Genomic DNA, 16,355 nt, shown 5'->3' on the forward strand with positions numbered 1-16,355 from the left:
TCAATTCATGCCTGACTGAATATAATTGATTTTCCTAAACACTCAACCTAATAAATGTTAGAAAAAAACATAGAATGTGATGGATTTTTATTTTAAACAGTACAAGGAAGAAATAATTGAGCGATTATGACAGTAATTTAACGCTAGGAGCAAGGAATCCCCTGCTGATACTAATGCTGCGGCCCACTGAATTTCCCAGACTGAATAAATACAAGTAGAAATGGAGTCTTTTTATTCAATTTCTTTCTATTCTCATAGACCAAGCAGATTTTATTGCAAGGTTCCTCATGGGAATAATTCTCACGGGTAAATGCTGAATTAAAAGATATTCTGACCATTCTCTCTAACACGCATACAATGTGGTGGGCTGTCTTTCTTCAGTAATTATTTCCCAAAACATCAATTGTTAGACTCTGTTCTTTCAGCGGGCCTATTTATTCAACAATATTTAACCCTAAACTGACAATTTTGCACAGATCAGTCACCAGCTGCTGAGGATTTACGCAATATCTGATAAGCCTGTGACTTGGCTACCGGACAAAATTCCCATACAAATATTGAATAATAACAGAAAGGAGAAAAGCAGAGTTATGAGGAAAGATTGTACTAGAGGTTGGGGAGAGACAGATGGATCAGTAACTTCAGGCAATAAATAGAAGCAAAGCCCTTTCCATAACTGTATAAGCTTCTGTTAAGAAAGCAGAACAAAACCAGGTTGTTTCTACAATACATATTCCTCTTGGTCAGACCCTCTTCTCGCTTTTTTGTAGAAGTTTGTTTTATTTTTATAAAACCACATTGCTTACCTCCTTGGGTAATGACAGCTTTCCACCTGGGCTCTGCAAACCATGCTGGGCTTTCAGCAGAAAACAACTCAAATAATTTCCTATCTCCACTTCCAGCTCATACCACCAGCTCTTCCAAATCCACGAGCTGCCACCAATCGAGGTCAAAACTTTTACTGACCAACTTTTACATTGATGGGTCCCTCCCTGTACTGAATAATAAATTCATTTTTAAGGCATCAGAAGTGCCATATTTCTGTGTGCCAGACCCCCTGCTTTGTCAGCTAATTCTTTTGAAAACCTCAGTCATTTAAAATAGGAAATGAGCAGTGTAGGGGAAAGGGACCTGGGGGTCCTGGTGGACAGCAGGGTGACCATGAGCCAGCACTGGGCCCTTGTGGCCAGGAAGGCCAATGGTACCTGGGGTGGATTAGAAGGGGGTGGTTAATAGGTCCAGAGAGATTCTCCTGCCCCTCTGCTCTGCCCTGGGGAGACCACACCTGGAATATTGTGTCCAGTTGTGGCCCCTCAGTTCCAGCAGGACAGGGAACTGCTGGAGAGAGTCCAGCGCAGCCACCAAGATGCTGAAGGGAGTGGAGCATCTCCCGTGTGAGGAAAGGCTGAGGGAGCTGGGGCTCTGGAGCTGGACAAGAGGAGACTGAGGGGTGACCTCATTAGTGTTCACAGGTATCTAAAGGGTGAGTGTCAGGAGGATGGAGCCAGGATCTTCTCGGTGACAACCAAAGATAGGACAAGGGGTAATGGGTTCAAATTGGAACACAAAAGGTCCCACTTAAATTTGAGAAGAAACTTCTTCATGGTGATGGTGGCAGAGCCTGGCCCAGGCTGCCCAGGGGGTTGTGGAGTCTCCTTCTGTGCAGACATTCCAACCCGCCTGGACACCTTCCTGTGTAACCTCATCTGGGTGTTCCTGCTCCATGGGGGGATTGCACTGGATGAGCTTTCCAGGTCCCTTCCAACCCCTGACATGCTGTGATTCAAATGTACAACCTATACCCCTGTGTGTGCGCATGGTCTGTGACTCACTAGTCAAAGCAGAGACTCTGTCTGCATGTTTAATCAATCAGTAAACTAACGGCAATCAAATACTAAATGCATCATCTGCGCTATTTGCTCACAACATTATATTAAATGATTTTGCATAGGTTCTACAGCTGTAATTAAAATGTAATTGTAAGAAGTACGGTAACTTGGCTCTGATAATCAGAGCATGGGACATAAGCTATTGCGTGCATGAAAAAAAACTGTAGGAGCATTAAAAAGGCACAAAAAGAGAAACTTTTTTTATGCAGCTGGAAAATATCGGGGTTAAAAAACTGAACTAACAATAAAGATTAAGATAAATTATTTTCTTGTACATTATTAGACATGGATATACATATATTGATCTAATAACCAGTAAACAGCTCCAGCAAGCGGGACAAGTTACTACACCGTGGCACTTGCATCTACTGCTGTATAAGTAATGGGTTTTGCAGCCTTAAGCAATTCTGCTGATGGTTTCCATCCACAGCAGCATTGTTTGGAGAACCTATTCAGCTTGCATGCAAGCAAACCACAGAGGATATTTCTAATAGATGTTACATCTGCATACGCAGTAAGCTGTCAGCTGCCCTTTCTGCAGAGCCTCCCCAGCCAATTCAGAACACCTGTTGTAACCCCGTGAATAATATCAGACAAGATTTCATACTATGCCTTGTTAAAAATACATCAACGGAAAGTTTGGGCAATTCTGTTTGGGAAAGACTGGTCAATTTTGCCTTTTTTTTCCTTCCAGAATGGAAGCTTTTTAGAGCCAGAATTAGAGATGCGTTCAATGTCTGGAAAGCACTTTTGGGTGCTATTGCAATATAAATTATAAATTACACACAGAAACCTGTTAAAAGAACGGTACGGTTTCTAAATGGAGCACTTAGAAGTTTTGAAAAGCCAATCCCAAGGCCTCAGGTACGTTTGGGCACCCCCGTGCGCAGGGCTTGGGCAGGCAGGCTGGAACCACCCAGCAACACGCTGTTATTGCTTCTTCCCAACAAGCCCACCTACTCCATTCAGTCCTCAGGATGAACGCTGTTCTGCGAATGAATATTTTGCTTTGTCCTCCTTGTTCCATGCGTGACCTCTGTGGCTTATTTACTGCAAACTAATCCCCCCCTCCTCTGCAGACAGGATTATTCGCTGCCTCATGGGCTGTGCTCTAGTTTCCACCACCGAAGGATCTAAGTGCTTCAAGAAGCGTTAACGAATGCACTGGCACAAGCCCAAATTTTCAGCTATATGGGTGCCATTTGGTTCTGCTTGCCGGTGTCACCCACAGCCTCACCGTGTCACCATCTGGGTGCTCTGCTCACTGGTGTCACCCACAATCTCACCGTATCACCATTCAGGTGCCACCCAAAATCTCACTGTATGGCCATTCGGGTGCTCTGCTCACTGGTGTCACCCACAATCTCACTGTACGGCCATTCGGGTGCTCTGCTCGCTGGTGTCACCCACAATCTCACCATATCACCATCTGGGTGCTCTGCTCGCTGGTGTCACCCACAAACTCACCATGTGGCCATTCGGGTGCTCTGCTCACTGGTGTCACCCACAATCTCACCATGTGGCCATTCGGGTGCTCTGCTCGCTGGTGTCACCCACAATCTCACCATACGGCCATTCGGGTGCTCTCCTCACCCATGTCACCCACAGCCTCACCACCAGCACAGGCTGCGTTTGGCCGTTGTCACCCACACCCAAGGCCCCATGCAGTGGCTGTTGTGCCACTCCCCGGCAAAACCCTCTGTTTTTTCCTCTCCAACCCCTACCCCTCTCTGCTTGTCACTTTGTCCCCTTCCTAATGCATTTTGGCCGCTGGAAGCACCATTCTACCTTCGCTGAGCTTCACAGCCTTTAGCTTCAGGACGACAGAAGCAAGCTCGGACTTTGCACGACCTAACGAATCCACACGAACTTCCAGAATTCATCTTACCCCCACGCTTTCCTCCTTTCCTTGTCACTTCTTCTCCGAACGTCCTTGCAGCAGCCCTGTCCTGCTCCTTCTCCTCCCTCCCCAGCACCTCTGCTCCCCGTTGGGGCAGGGACAGCCCGGGCAAGCGTCTCCCCTCCCAGTGCTCCCAGTCGCAGCGGCACTGGACCTCCCATTACAGCCAAGAGAAGAAAAACCTGGCTGGTTAATGTTCACCCAGAGACAGACTGCAGCGTGCTCGGGACATCAAAGCCGACAAATTCAAACCAGATTCTGTTGAGTTTGTGTGAACTGGGTTGGTGGTTTTTTTTTTTTCAGACGCTTATAGGTTGGCCAAACTTGGGGCTTTTTTTTTCTTTTGCTACTTGAAGCAACAGAAAATACAGCCCTGAGAAAAAGGCAAACCCTCCCTCATCAAGCGCCAAGCCCCTTCTCTTCAATATGGGCACAGCAGGCTCCTCACCAAAACCAAGAACAACTCCTAACGCGTGGGGAGGACTGGAGTGTTTTTCCTAATCTTATTCTTAGAAATGGTTGAACAATTTTTCCTGAAATAAGAAAAGAGAATGCAGCCAGAGACAGACGCTCAGTGCGGAAAATTGCTAAAACCTAGTGATCTTGCACAACTTGGAGCCACTGGAAAGTTCAAGCAACCTCCTCTTTGTGTGACACTGTCCCACTTGGGCTAAGAAATGCGTATGCCAGAGTACAGTTGCTTTCTATAAGTTACTGCTGAAACTCTTGGCTTCTTGTTCCAAATCTACTATGTAGAGCCTAGAAAATACATGATGAGCAGTGACAGTGACACTACTGCCTTGATAGAGATCATGCAAATCCGGCATTGTCTAACAATGCTGGTTTTCTGGATAGCTCAGTCATGCAATTCCCCGTAATTTCCATATCGCTGTTTTTCTAGCATAGACGTTCCTCCCTGGTAACAAAATATTTCAAAATACTTTCATTCGCCTTAATATAGCAGGTAAATATTGTGCTGTTCACAGTGGAGCCAGCAGGTCATGATCGTAATGCTGCCGTGTGCGTTCTAATTAAAAAAAAAGTCTTATACAATATATGCAGTTTAAATTATTCTCATTGTTTCCTGACAAGATAATGAATAGCATGAACTGAGTGCTCTTCTCCTTACAGTAAAATGTTAATTTGATCAAAGACCAGTGGTGTGAAGAGCAAAATGAGATACTTGCAAGCAAAAAAGTATAACCTTTCCCTTAAAGTTCCACCAGTCAATCTTATTACACGCTAAATTCAGTGCTATACGTGGCAAAATCTTCCTATGGGCTGGAAGTGTATATTAACGCGTATTAACATCACTGATTGGAAATTATAATATTCTGGGAATCAAACAATAAAAAATTCAAAGATGCTATATCCCAAACTATGATAAATCATTTATTTTGACAAGTAAGGGTAGTTTAGTTTTAATTATTTATTATTATACTTCGTAGCACATCAGAAAATATGCAGTGATTTATTGTGCAAAATGAAATCTTAATAAAATGAGTCCCTTCCCCAAACTACAGGATTATTAAATCTTCATGGAAATGTGAGAGTGAACTCTTGGGTTATTTTCGTTATTGGGCGGGTGGCTTAGTGAAGTGGGGAAGGAGTGGCTGACACGCCAGAGGCTGTGCTGCCATCCAGAGACCTGGACAGGCTGGAGAGTTGGGCAGGGAACAATTTAATGAAATATAATAAGGGCAAGTGTAGAGTCTTGTATCTGGGTAAGAACAGCCACAGGCTCCAGTATAAGTTGGGGAATGAGCTATTAGAGAGCAGCGTAGGGGAAAGGGACCTGGGGGTCCTGGTGGACAGCAGGATGAGCATGAGCCAGCACTGGGCCCTTGTGGCCAGGAAAGCCAATGGTACCTGGGGTGGATTAGAAGGGGGTGGTCAGTAGGTCAGAGAGGTTCTCCTGCCCCTCTGCTCTGCCCTGGTGAGACCACATCTGGAATATTGTGTCCAGTTGTGGCCCCTCAGTTCCAGCAGGACAGGGAACTGCTGGAGAGAGTCCAGCGCAGGGCAACAAAGACGCTGAAGGGAGTGGAGCATCTCCCGTGTGAGGAAAGGCTGAGGGAGCTGGGGCTCTGGAGCTGGACAAGAGGAGACTGAGGGGTGACATCATTAATGTTTACAGATATCTAAAGGGCGAGTGTCAGGAGGATGGAGCCAGGCTCTTCTCGGTGACAACCAGTGACAGGACAAGGGGTAATGGGTGCAAACTGGAACACAAGAGGTTCCACTTAAATTTGAGAAGAAACTTGTTCCCGGTGAGGGTGCCAGAGCCTGGCCCAGGCTGCCCAGGGGGTTGTGGAGTCTCCTTCTGTGCAGACATTCCAACCCGCCTGGACACCTTCCTGTGTAACCTCATCTGGGTGTTCCTGCTCCATGGGGGGATTGCACTGGATGAGCTTTCCAGGGCCCTTCAACCCCTGACATTCTGGGATTCTGTGAAAATACACCATTCCTATTGCATTTAGTTATATTTTGGCTTTAGCCAAAGACATCCAACCCAACCAAGCTCGTGATGAGGAGGGAACCAGAGAGGGATTTCTCTGTCTCTCTCGTTAGGGTTACCGTTTGGGGGAAAATTAAAATTCAGTTTACACCTTGCACTAATGATACAAAGGAGAGAAACAGAACTTTGCGGTCACTACCCCTTTTTCTTTCTAAGCAGAAAATCGCAAAGCTCACTGGTATTTAAAGGTAATTATTTCTAGGAGCTAGTAATTTCTTCTGGGGATGATCGCACACAAACAAGCCCAGAAAGCTCCTGCATGAAACAATTCAAGGATCCAAATGAGAAAAAAAAAAAACACAAAAGGAAAAGAGAAGTGATGGAGTCTGAAGACTAAAAATGGTCCTCGCTTCACCCAACTGGAACCACGGGTGGGAGTTCCAGGACAAGGTCTGTCCCCATGGATTTAATAATCCAAAATACGGACACCCGGATCAACATCAGTGAGAACATCCACCCCCTCCTACTGCAGAACTGGGGAGGGAAACGTCACCCTCACCTCTCCAGAGCCAGAGAAAGGGATTTTCCAGAAATATCAAATATTTAAAAATGCAATAGCAAATATTTTTCACGTTTTCAGTGGAAACATTTTGCTGTTCTGTAAATTTCTGCTCCGAATCCCAGTGGTTTGGGTCAGTGTTAATTCCAGAGCAGCAAAACATCACATCAAAATCAGCAAGGCAGACTGTCCTCAAAGCAGGAGTCACGCTGAGCATTAGTCTTTAAAGGTAGACGTAATAATGGGGAATAAGTACTTACTGAAATGGTAAAAGGAAATGTTAATTTAACTATTAAATACATAATTACGTTAAGTACTTGTTTCTGCAATTGTAACACTTCAGCCTGATGCAAACTCACTTTCTGGCTTGTGCAATGCATTTAATTTCTTCCATTTCTTTTTTTTTTTTTTTTTTCAGCTCTAAAGAGGTAAAACACAGGAATTGCTGCTACAAAGATTACTTAGTTATAATTTAGAAAAGTGTTTTATAAAGGTAAAGCATCACACAAGACAAGGACTACGGGCCTGTTTCACAGGATCACAGAATCCCAGAATGTCAGGGGTTGAAGGGACCTGGAAAGCTCATCCAGTGCAATCCCCCCATGGAGCAGGAACACCCAGATGAGGTTACACAGGAAGGTGTCCAGGCGGGTTGGAATGTCTGCACAGAAGGAGACTCCACAACCCCCTGGGCAGCCTGGGCCAGGCTCTGGCACCCTCAATGAGAAGAAGTTTCTTCTCAAATTTAAGTGGAACCTCTTGTGTTCCAGTTTGAACCCATTACCACTTGTCCTATCATTGGTTGTCACCGAGAAGAGCCTGGCTCCATCCTCCTGACACTCGCCCTTTAGATATCTGTAAACATTAATGAGGTCAAGGAAAATATCTTTCGAATTTCTGTATAAATGGACATATTCCATTTTAGTATGGCAACGCGGAAATCAGAAATACCTGTTCTTTAACCAGAACCGCTCTTCCACTCTTTACCCCTTCTGGGTAAATTATTGCTACAACTTTGCAAAGCACACGGCCTTTGCAAAAATCACACAATAATTCTACCAAAACACCTTTAACACCTACATCATTTCTAAAAAATCTACAGATTTTCAAATAATCACTAGCACTTTTATAAATATCTAATGCTGTCTATGAAAGTTATTTGACAGAACTAAAAACACACTGTGCAAACCCCAGTTTTACTGACTAAATGATCAACCCAACAACTTACAAATCTGCCTTCTGCTTCATTTTTCCAATTTATAAAGAAAGATATATATAAAAATATATATAAAGAGGAAAGGCTGAGAGAGTTGGGGTGTTCGGCCTGGAGAAGAGAAGGCTCTGGGGAGACCTTACTGAGGCCTTTCTGTACTTAAAAGGGGCTGATAGAAAGATTGGGACAGACTTTTTAGTAAGACGTGTTGCAATAGGACAAGGGGTGACGGTTTTAAATGAAAAGAGGGGAGACTGAGGCCGGACACGAGGAAGAAATGTTTTACAACAAGGGTGGCTCATTGCAGGGGGGTTGGATGGTAACTAACGTGAAGAACAATATCCTTTCTGTGAGCCTACCAAATTCACATCTGCAGGAACAAATCACGATTTCTTTGCTCTCCTGCATGGCACAGTCTGATCTAACCCTTGCTAAAAATGTAACAAGGCAAATAAAACGTATCAGAAAAGGGAAAAGAAAAGTCCACAGAAGTCCACAAAAGCTGGAGCTGCAGCAGGTCAGGCCTCCCTAGGCCGGGCTCCAGGAGCCCTAGTGCTGAGACCCTTTAATTAATTTGGGTAAACCAGTTACCTGCACATCCAGGTAGGGGCCAACATGATGGATTTACAAACACAGACTCAAGAATAACTATAGCAGGAGACTCAAGTTTGAATTATTAGAAGGTAAATATATGGCAAGGACTACTCTGTTGTGCACAAAATCCTTACAGAGTGTCCCTAAAGAACTGTATTTTTCTCTTAATTTGCCTATTTTCTTACTCTACACAGTTATGACTGCTAAGTGCATCTAAAAGAACTGTCCTGAAATCCAAAAGAGAAGGAAAAAGAAATCAAAGTCACACTTAGAATTTCACAAGGAACTCGTTTAAAATCCTACCTGATTTGCTCTTTCAAGGTCTGTCATGATCATCTCGATTTCATCAGCCCTGGGAGAACAAGAGAGCAGAAGCACCGTTATCACACAAAGAATGCCTGCTATATGAGTTCATGCACTGCACAATTGCGACATTCATTCCAACAATACCAATTTTCAATGTTTTTTAAAAGGACACAGTCAGACTGATCAGCTAAGCTGAAATCCTCTTGGGTTTCAGCTCTGGGTTCTGCTTTGTGAGTCTCCAAACCCTTTGCCTGCTCCCTTTCTGCAACACAACGGTGCATCTATAACTGAGCACATTCATTAGGTCTTTGAAGATCTTAGTCTCCAACCTTCAGCAGAAGGGCAGGATCATCTTTCCTACGTGTAAAGGTGCTTCACAAGTGGTAATTATGGAGAAATCAAAGACTATAGCTCTTCAGTAAGCTACTTGTACAGATGTCCACAAAAATAGCCTGTTACTCTTCTGTTTCAGTTTGCGTATAAGTTTGGTTCTAAATTCAGCTAAAAAAAATAATCATGATGTCAAAGAGACCAAGAAATTTCATTTTACATTATGCAGAAAAGAGTTTTTTGACACAGATTTATCAAGCTCTCAATTTTGACTCATGTTCTTAATGTGCTTTACAAAGCTTAACAGGAAAGTCAAAGAGTTGAAAACTACACGAATAGTCAAGGAAGAATAGATCCCTTGCGTACGTGTGTTAGGCAGCAGGTACCAGCCCTGACCCTTTACAAACCCAGCATTTCTAAGACTTTACTCACACAAATGGCTCTAATCTTTAAGTATTTTTTTTACCATCATGCTGAATCATGAGCAAAGATTTCCCACTTGTACTCTCACCTGTGAAAGGTACCGGGAAAAGAGCCCACAGAGCTAAAAGTATGTTCTGTATCAATACAGAAAGACGTATTACTGCTCCCCAGACATTTTGCCTGTCTTGTATCTCTGGACCATATGGAAGCAATAAACACTATCCTCATCTCCTCTGAACAGCAGCTTTAACCAGCAAGTCCTTTTGCAATCTGCCAACACCATAATGTCTGTTTTTTGTTTTTAATCTGCAGCAGATCATTATCAGTAAAAGCTGTGAAATACTGGAATTCCCTTCTGCTGCCGATGCAGAGAACTCTGGGTTTATTTTTTCTGCTGATCCCACAGAACATCCCTTTTTCTATGCAGGTGTTTGCATGGAAAGATGGTTAATTGAAGTACATCAGGGTACCAGCACACTCGACACTAGATCATTACACTGAATATTGACTCACTCTTCAACAGCATTTTAGGTTTCTGCGTGCACACTTAGGGAAATGCAGTAAAAGATCATAATAAGTAAATGTGTGTGTATATAAATTAATGGAAAATTATTTTTAATGACAGCCTTTAATGTTGTCTGGGCAACACGAATTGCCTTTTGAAAAAGTCTTTTGGACAATAATGGAAAACAGATTAACATGTGTTTTCTTGTGCAGGAGAAGCTAATGTACTCTTGCATTGGGAAAAAATCACGCACACGATGTTTTGAATTAATAATAAATAACAGACATTAGTTACTGAATCAAACAATCACTCTTTGGGCAAATAAGGATTCAAAGTGCACAGGGAGAAACCAGAAGAGTAACCCGGGCAGGTTAACATAAGCCTATGGTAACACTTTTAGCCTCTGCAGCTGTGAAATATGTCTTTTGCTTTAGACTCCAGAACCAAAATATTTGTCCACCTTGTTAATCAGCATACAGAAAATACAGTATTTCAAAGGGAAAAGAGGTCCATAAAACCATGCAAAGTGACCCCATTATGTATCTATGACGGAGATGAGGGAAGAGAACATCTTAAAGCGCCAAAAAAAGCACCACCACCAAACCCCCACAAAAATGTTTCCCAGCATTTCATAAATATTTTTAGCTGGGATAGTTTAAGGATCCTCTTTATATAAGCTTATGCATTCACGTTGAATTTATATGTGGATGCCTCAGGTTCTATGGAGCCAGTGAATGATGTCTGGCTTTTGTCACACGCCGCCCGGATCGGAGCCGGGAACGTCCCATCCCGACGCGCCGGCTGCAGCTCCGCCGCACCCGGCTCCCGCTCCATTCACTGCACGGGCTGCAAAGCAACCAAATCACCGCCCTTCCTCCCAAAAAGGGGGTGGAAGTATCAGCCAAAGGCCTGAAAAAGCACACAACTTGAGAAGAGCAAAGGACTCCGAGGAAAAACAAGGCGCAGGGACTCAGGACAGTCCTATATTGAAAACGGACAGAAGTATTAAGACTGGTATTTGTAAGCTGCTTTGGCCGGGGTCAGGATTTAAGAGCTGTATTACAACACTGGTATATGCAGCCAATTCCAAAAAAAAAAAAGGCGATCGAGGATATAGAACGTCATAAAAATGACATTTCTGCCCTTCAGCGCGCACAGATAATTCCGACTGAAGCCGGGAGAAGTGTCAAACTGTAGCCAAGGGCAAAATTGTCCCTTTGTCCTTGTATCCAGACACTGATCCTGAGCTCCCCTTGCCCCTCATACATTTTTTTCCTACCCAGCTTTTGCACAGACCATGTGTCTCTGCACACCTAATGAACGGATACAACACCCCAACACAACCCAAGCACAACCTCTCCAGTCGAGCAGTCTGCACACCAGCGCGGGCTAATGCTGCAACCAGAACTGTTATCTTTAAGTAAAGTAATGAATTAAATGACTCGTTATTCTTTCCTAGCGCAAGTGTCAACAGCATTCAGAGGAATCTTCCAAAGGAATTCAGTCTTTTCATTTTAAAAGCTCAGCTACCACATCAGAAGCTGGCACTCAGCAGTCGAAAGTCACTTATTTGAGAAAGTCTCTAATAGCTACGTTCACTGTTTGCACAGCAGAAGCATTTATTATAAAATAAATTACAGTTCTCACACCTTTTATGCACTCACAGAAACAACTTGATTTATTGGATTTATTGTTTACAAAGCACCCTGTCGAATTCAAACCTGCAAGGGACAAGGAAACTCCACTTTGGCTGAGTTAGTCCCACATGGGTCATTTTTGATGTATTCGCCATCCACCGCATCTGCTCATTTTCAGCCCTATTTCAATATTTATTTTTAGTTCAACAGAATGACTTGTCAGGCAAAACACCACCCAGCCCAAGGCTGCGGCAGCTTGTCCTACAGCTTTGCACTGAAAATTTGGGGAGAACCTTGAAGGGAATCACGGCCAAATTTAGCAAATCCGTGGCTATACTGACCCTAAACTGCTGACCAGAGCCATTCCACCTGAACTAAACTCACTTGGAAGAGACACAGATCTGATGATTTTACGTTTTCCCTCCTGAAGCAACATGCAGCTCGAGCTCTTGGAAGTTCCCGGATTCCCCCATCACCCCAAAGAGAAAAACCCCAAAGGTCTGTGTTTCTTTGGACAGATACAGAGAATGAGGGTAATTAGTAACAATAAGACCTTCTGCTGAAATACAGTGATATTTATGGTGTTTTAGAGCAGATTTCCACATGGCAACCCAAAATTATTCAGGGCTTGTCAATGGTGATACTTTCTAAACATTAAAACAGATCATGTTGTGTGCAGGACCAAATATGATCTACCCTGTGTAGCAGTATAACCATTCATCTGATCTAATTCCTTATGATCTCTGTGTTAGAGGAAAACCAATCATGTAAGCAAGAGAGTTCTTCTGTATTACAGCGAGTTTGTTCTAAGTTTCAACATTTTCAGGCTAAGAAATTTAGGAAATCCGATTTTAAGCACAAGCGTTTGGAGCTAGAGAATAAGCATTACCAGGTAAAAAGAATCTGAGCTGTTGAAAGATCATGACAATGAAACATTCTATTATTTCTTCTCTTGCTACTGTATCTGAAGTGAAACCCAAAAAGCATTAAAAGCTATAGATTTTACAAGATATACGCTTTTACCAGTTATGAAAGAGCTCTCAAAGCTTGCACGCCATCTAAAAAACAAACCAACCAACCATTTAAGGAGTTTAAAAAAAAGCACACCACTTTTCAGTTTGATTGCTTATAGGAAATAAAAACTCCAGAAAGGCTCAGCTTTCTTTTTAAGAACAAGATAACCCATTAGATTTGAAGAGCACAACAAGCAAACAAATTCAGGAACTGGGAACATGGAAGAAGCTCAGTTTCTTTTTCTAAATAAAATTAAATCAGATGAAACTGTTTCCCATAACATACTCCTGCAAAAGCTGGTAGCCCATGGCTTGGCCAAGTGCACTCTCTGCTGGGTTAAGAACTGGCTGGAGGGCCGGGCCCAGAGAGTGCTGGTGAATGGGGCTGCATCCAGCTGGCGGCCAGTCACTAGTGGTGTCCCCCAGGGGTCAGTGTTGGGTCCAGTCCTGTTTAACATCTTTATTGATGATTTAGATGAGGGGATTGAGACCAAATTTGCTGATGACACCAAGCTGGGAGGGAGTGTCGACCTGCTGGAAGGCAGGAGGGCTCTGCAGAGGGATCTGGATAGACTGGAAAAATGGGCCAATTCCAATGGAATGAAGTTCAACAAGGCCAAGTGCCGGGTCTTGCGCTTTGGCCACAAGGCCCTGCAGCGCTACAGGCTGGGCACAGAGTGGCTGGAGAGCAGTCAGGCAGAAAGGGACCTGGGGGGACTAACTGACAGGAAACTCAACATGAGCCAACAGTGTGCCCAGGTGGCCAAGAAGGACAATGGGATCCTGTCCTGTATCAAAAATAGCGTGGTCAGCAGGACAAAGGCAGTGATCCTTCCCCTGTACTCGGCATTGGGGAGGCCACACCTGGAGTATTGTGTTCAGTTCTGGGCCCCTCAGTTCAGGAAAGAGATTGAAGTGCTGGAGCGGGTCCAGAGAAGAGCAACAAGACTGGGGAAGGGACCTGAACAAAAGACCTGTGGGAGAGGCTGAGGGAGCTGGGCTTGTTTAGTCTGGAGAAGAGGAGGCTTAGAGCTGAGCTCAGCACTCTCTAGAACTACCTGAAGGGCAGTTCTAGCCAGGTGGGGATTGGTCTCTTCTCCCAGGCAGTCAGCAACAGGACAAGGGGCCATGGGCTTCAACTCTGCCAGGGGAAGTTTAGGATGGATATTAGAAAGCAATTCTTTGCAGAGAGAGTGGTCAGGCATTGGAATGGCTGCCCAGGGAGGTGCTGGACTCACCGGCCCTGGAGGTTTTTAAACTGAGATTGGACACGGCACTTAGTGCCATGATCTAGTCAATGGACTGGAGTTGGATCAAGGGTTGGACTGGATGATCTCTGAGGTCTTTTCCAACCCACTCGATTCTGTGATTCTGTTAAAAAAAACCAATCCTAAACAGCAGGAAGCTATTCATTTGCAAGCGAGAATAATCTGGACTTTATGATTAAAATCCAGTTGATCCAACTCCATCATCTAGAGACTGGCTTAAAGAGGCAGAAACAATTCCTTTTTTATTAACATGACAAGCGAATGGTTTGCCAAATCTTGTGGCTACAGCCCCCTGAACATTCAAACTTACTGAACCTTGAAGGAAACTGCTGTTGGATTCTTTATACATGGAAGGACTGAAAAACACAGATGACACTTTGGAAATTGCAGTCGGTGGTGTGGCCAAGAAACTCCACTAGCAGGGCACATCAGTATTTTGGTTTGGAAAAAAAACCAAACAACATTTTTTCCCACACATTTGTTTTCTTTCAAAACATGTATAAGTTTACTGGTCAGAGCGAATGGTATATGGAGCCACTGGGGCTTGTTAAAACGTTCTAATTACTGAAACATTTACGCAGGCAATTTCAAACTAAAAGCAGGCCATTATCAACTAATGTGCATTTATTTTTAATTAAGAAAAAAGAAAATCCTACTTGTAACATACATCTATGATCATCACAGGGCAGACTTTGGCCAAATCAGGTAAACATCTTTGCCTCTTAAAATCAGAGGCAGTATCATCTAGTACTTTGCTAGCACAAGATAAAATGGGAAGAATTATTTGGGACTTTCGGGAAGGGAAGAAAAAGAAGGGCTGGAGCATTTGGAAAAAGACCAGAAGTGCAGTGCATTGCATTTTTTCAAGTTTCAATACAATTTTGATCGAGGAACGTTCATGGGTCTAGGAAATAATTTCGGATCACTAAACAACGTCAGAACTGCCTGCAGCCCAATGATCACAGCATTCGCTCAGGGCACGGGAGCATTCCAGCATTGCAATAAGCAATTCTATTATTTCTTTAAGCAAAAAAGGAGGATGACAAATTTCCTACCTAAATTCAAGACTCCAACTAAGCTCTGCTGGTAGATGCCCTCGTCTCATCCCCGCAACTCTACAACTTGCATAGGTAGAACCAAATGCTTTCTTTGAATCTCTTACAAAGTTTCCTATAGAAGGTTTTAGGAATTTCTAGAATTCATAATGACTGTAATCCAACAAACATTGCCTAGATAAATCCAACTTTAATGCCAATATAACCTCCAAAAGTAATAGACACAAGGGTTCTACAAAAGAAGAAAAAGAAGCTATTTCAGTATAGCACGTCAAAGACTCATGCACTTTTTACTACTAAGTTCTCAAATCTACTTTTCAAATTGCAAGAGCTATAGGTTAATATTTTCTTTCACAGCAGCTCTCTAAGGATCTCCAGATCAGATAATCCTTTTTCCAATGTCATATAAATCCAGGCCTCTTGTAAAAGAATTTCTCTGTTCAGGGATTCATAAATCCACCAACTTTAGTAATGAATTGGGTGTTTCCTCTCCTAGGAACTCAATTGAAGAAAAAATCCTCTCTCTGCTAAGCAGTGAAACACTGGAGGCTTTAAATTGAGAGATCAAAGAAATGCTGGTTTCAGGTGCTCCAGTGATTACAAAATACGTCATCTGGATTAATCTGGGGAATTGCTAAATGTCCCCTGTACACTGTGCAGACCCCTCTTTGCAGTTAGCCCACACTGAATCGAGTTCCTCCCCAGGCAAAAAGGAGAAAGAATTATAACTTATTAAGGTTTTTTGGGTCTATAAGAATTAATTTCATTGCTAGCTTTGTATCCATGCAGCGCACTGCAAACAGATTCAAGCTGAAACAATAAACTAAATCTCATGCAAGGAGTTCTCATTAAGCACATCAGGTCAGTATCGTTAAGTACCGGGATCAAGCAGTTGCACCAGCTGCAGGTATGATCTTCAAATAACCGCTGCCTTAGCCCCTTGAAAGATGTCAAGTGATCATCAAATATTGATAAAGGTTAAAGAAACTGCTTATAAAGCCCAAGATATTGAGCAATACCTGGATGTTACAAGACAAGAATCATCTGGATCGTTAGAAGGAAAAGACCCTATGGAATAAAACAACTTGCAGTCAGTAAAAAAACTGCTAAGAAAACCTGTACAGCACTTCGTTTTGTCTTTCATGGGTGTGGCAGGATGCAAACCCCCCTCTTTCCTCCTCCCTCCTTCATCATGGAAGGAGTAG

The 16,355-nt window shown here is 43.3% G+C and overlaps 1 protein-coding gene across 17 annotated transcripts in view; it reads right to left on the reverse strand.

The window, feature by feature from the left end:
• The window catches only part of CUX1 (cut like homeobox 1), a 263,714-nt gene that overhangs the window by 86,309 nt on the left and 161,050 nt on the right, over nucleotides 1-16,355 (reverse strand). For all 17 annotated transcript variants that reach the window (XM_065037091.1, XM_065037092.1, XM_065037085.1 and 14 more), the window contains exon 9: nucleotides 8,917-8,965. In XM_065037091.1, coding sequence (XP_064893163.1) covers nucleotides 8,917-8,965 — 49 coding nt within the window. The remainder of the gene's footprint in view (nucleotides 1-8,916; nucleotides 8,966-16,355) is intronic.

This window comes from Columba livia, chromosome 20, assembly GCF_036013475.1.
Source record: "Columba livia isolate bColLiv1 breed racing homer chromosome 20, bColLiv1.pat.W.v2, whole genome shotgun sequence".
Lineage (NCBI taxonomy): Eukaryota > Metazoa > Chordata > Aves > Columbiformes > Columbidae > Columba > Columba livia.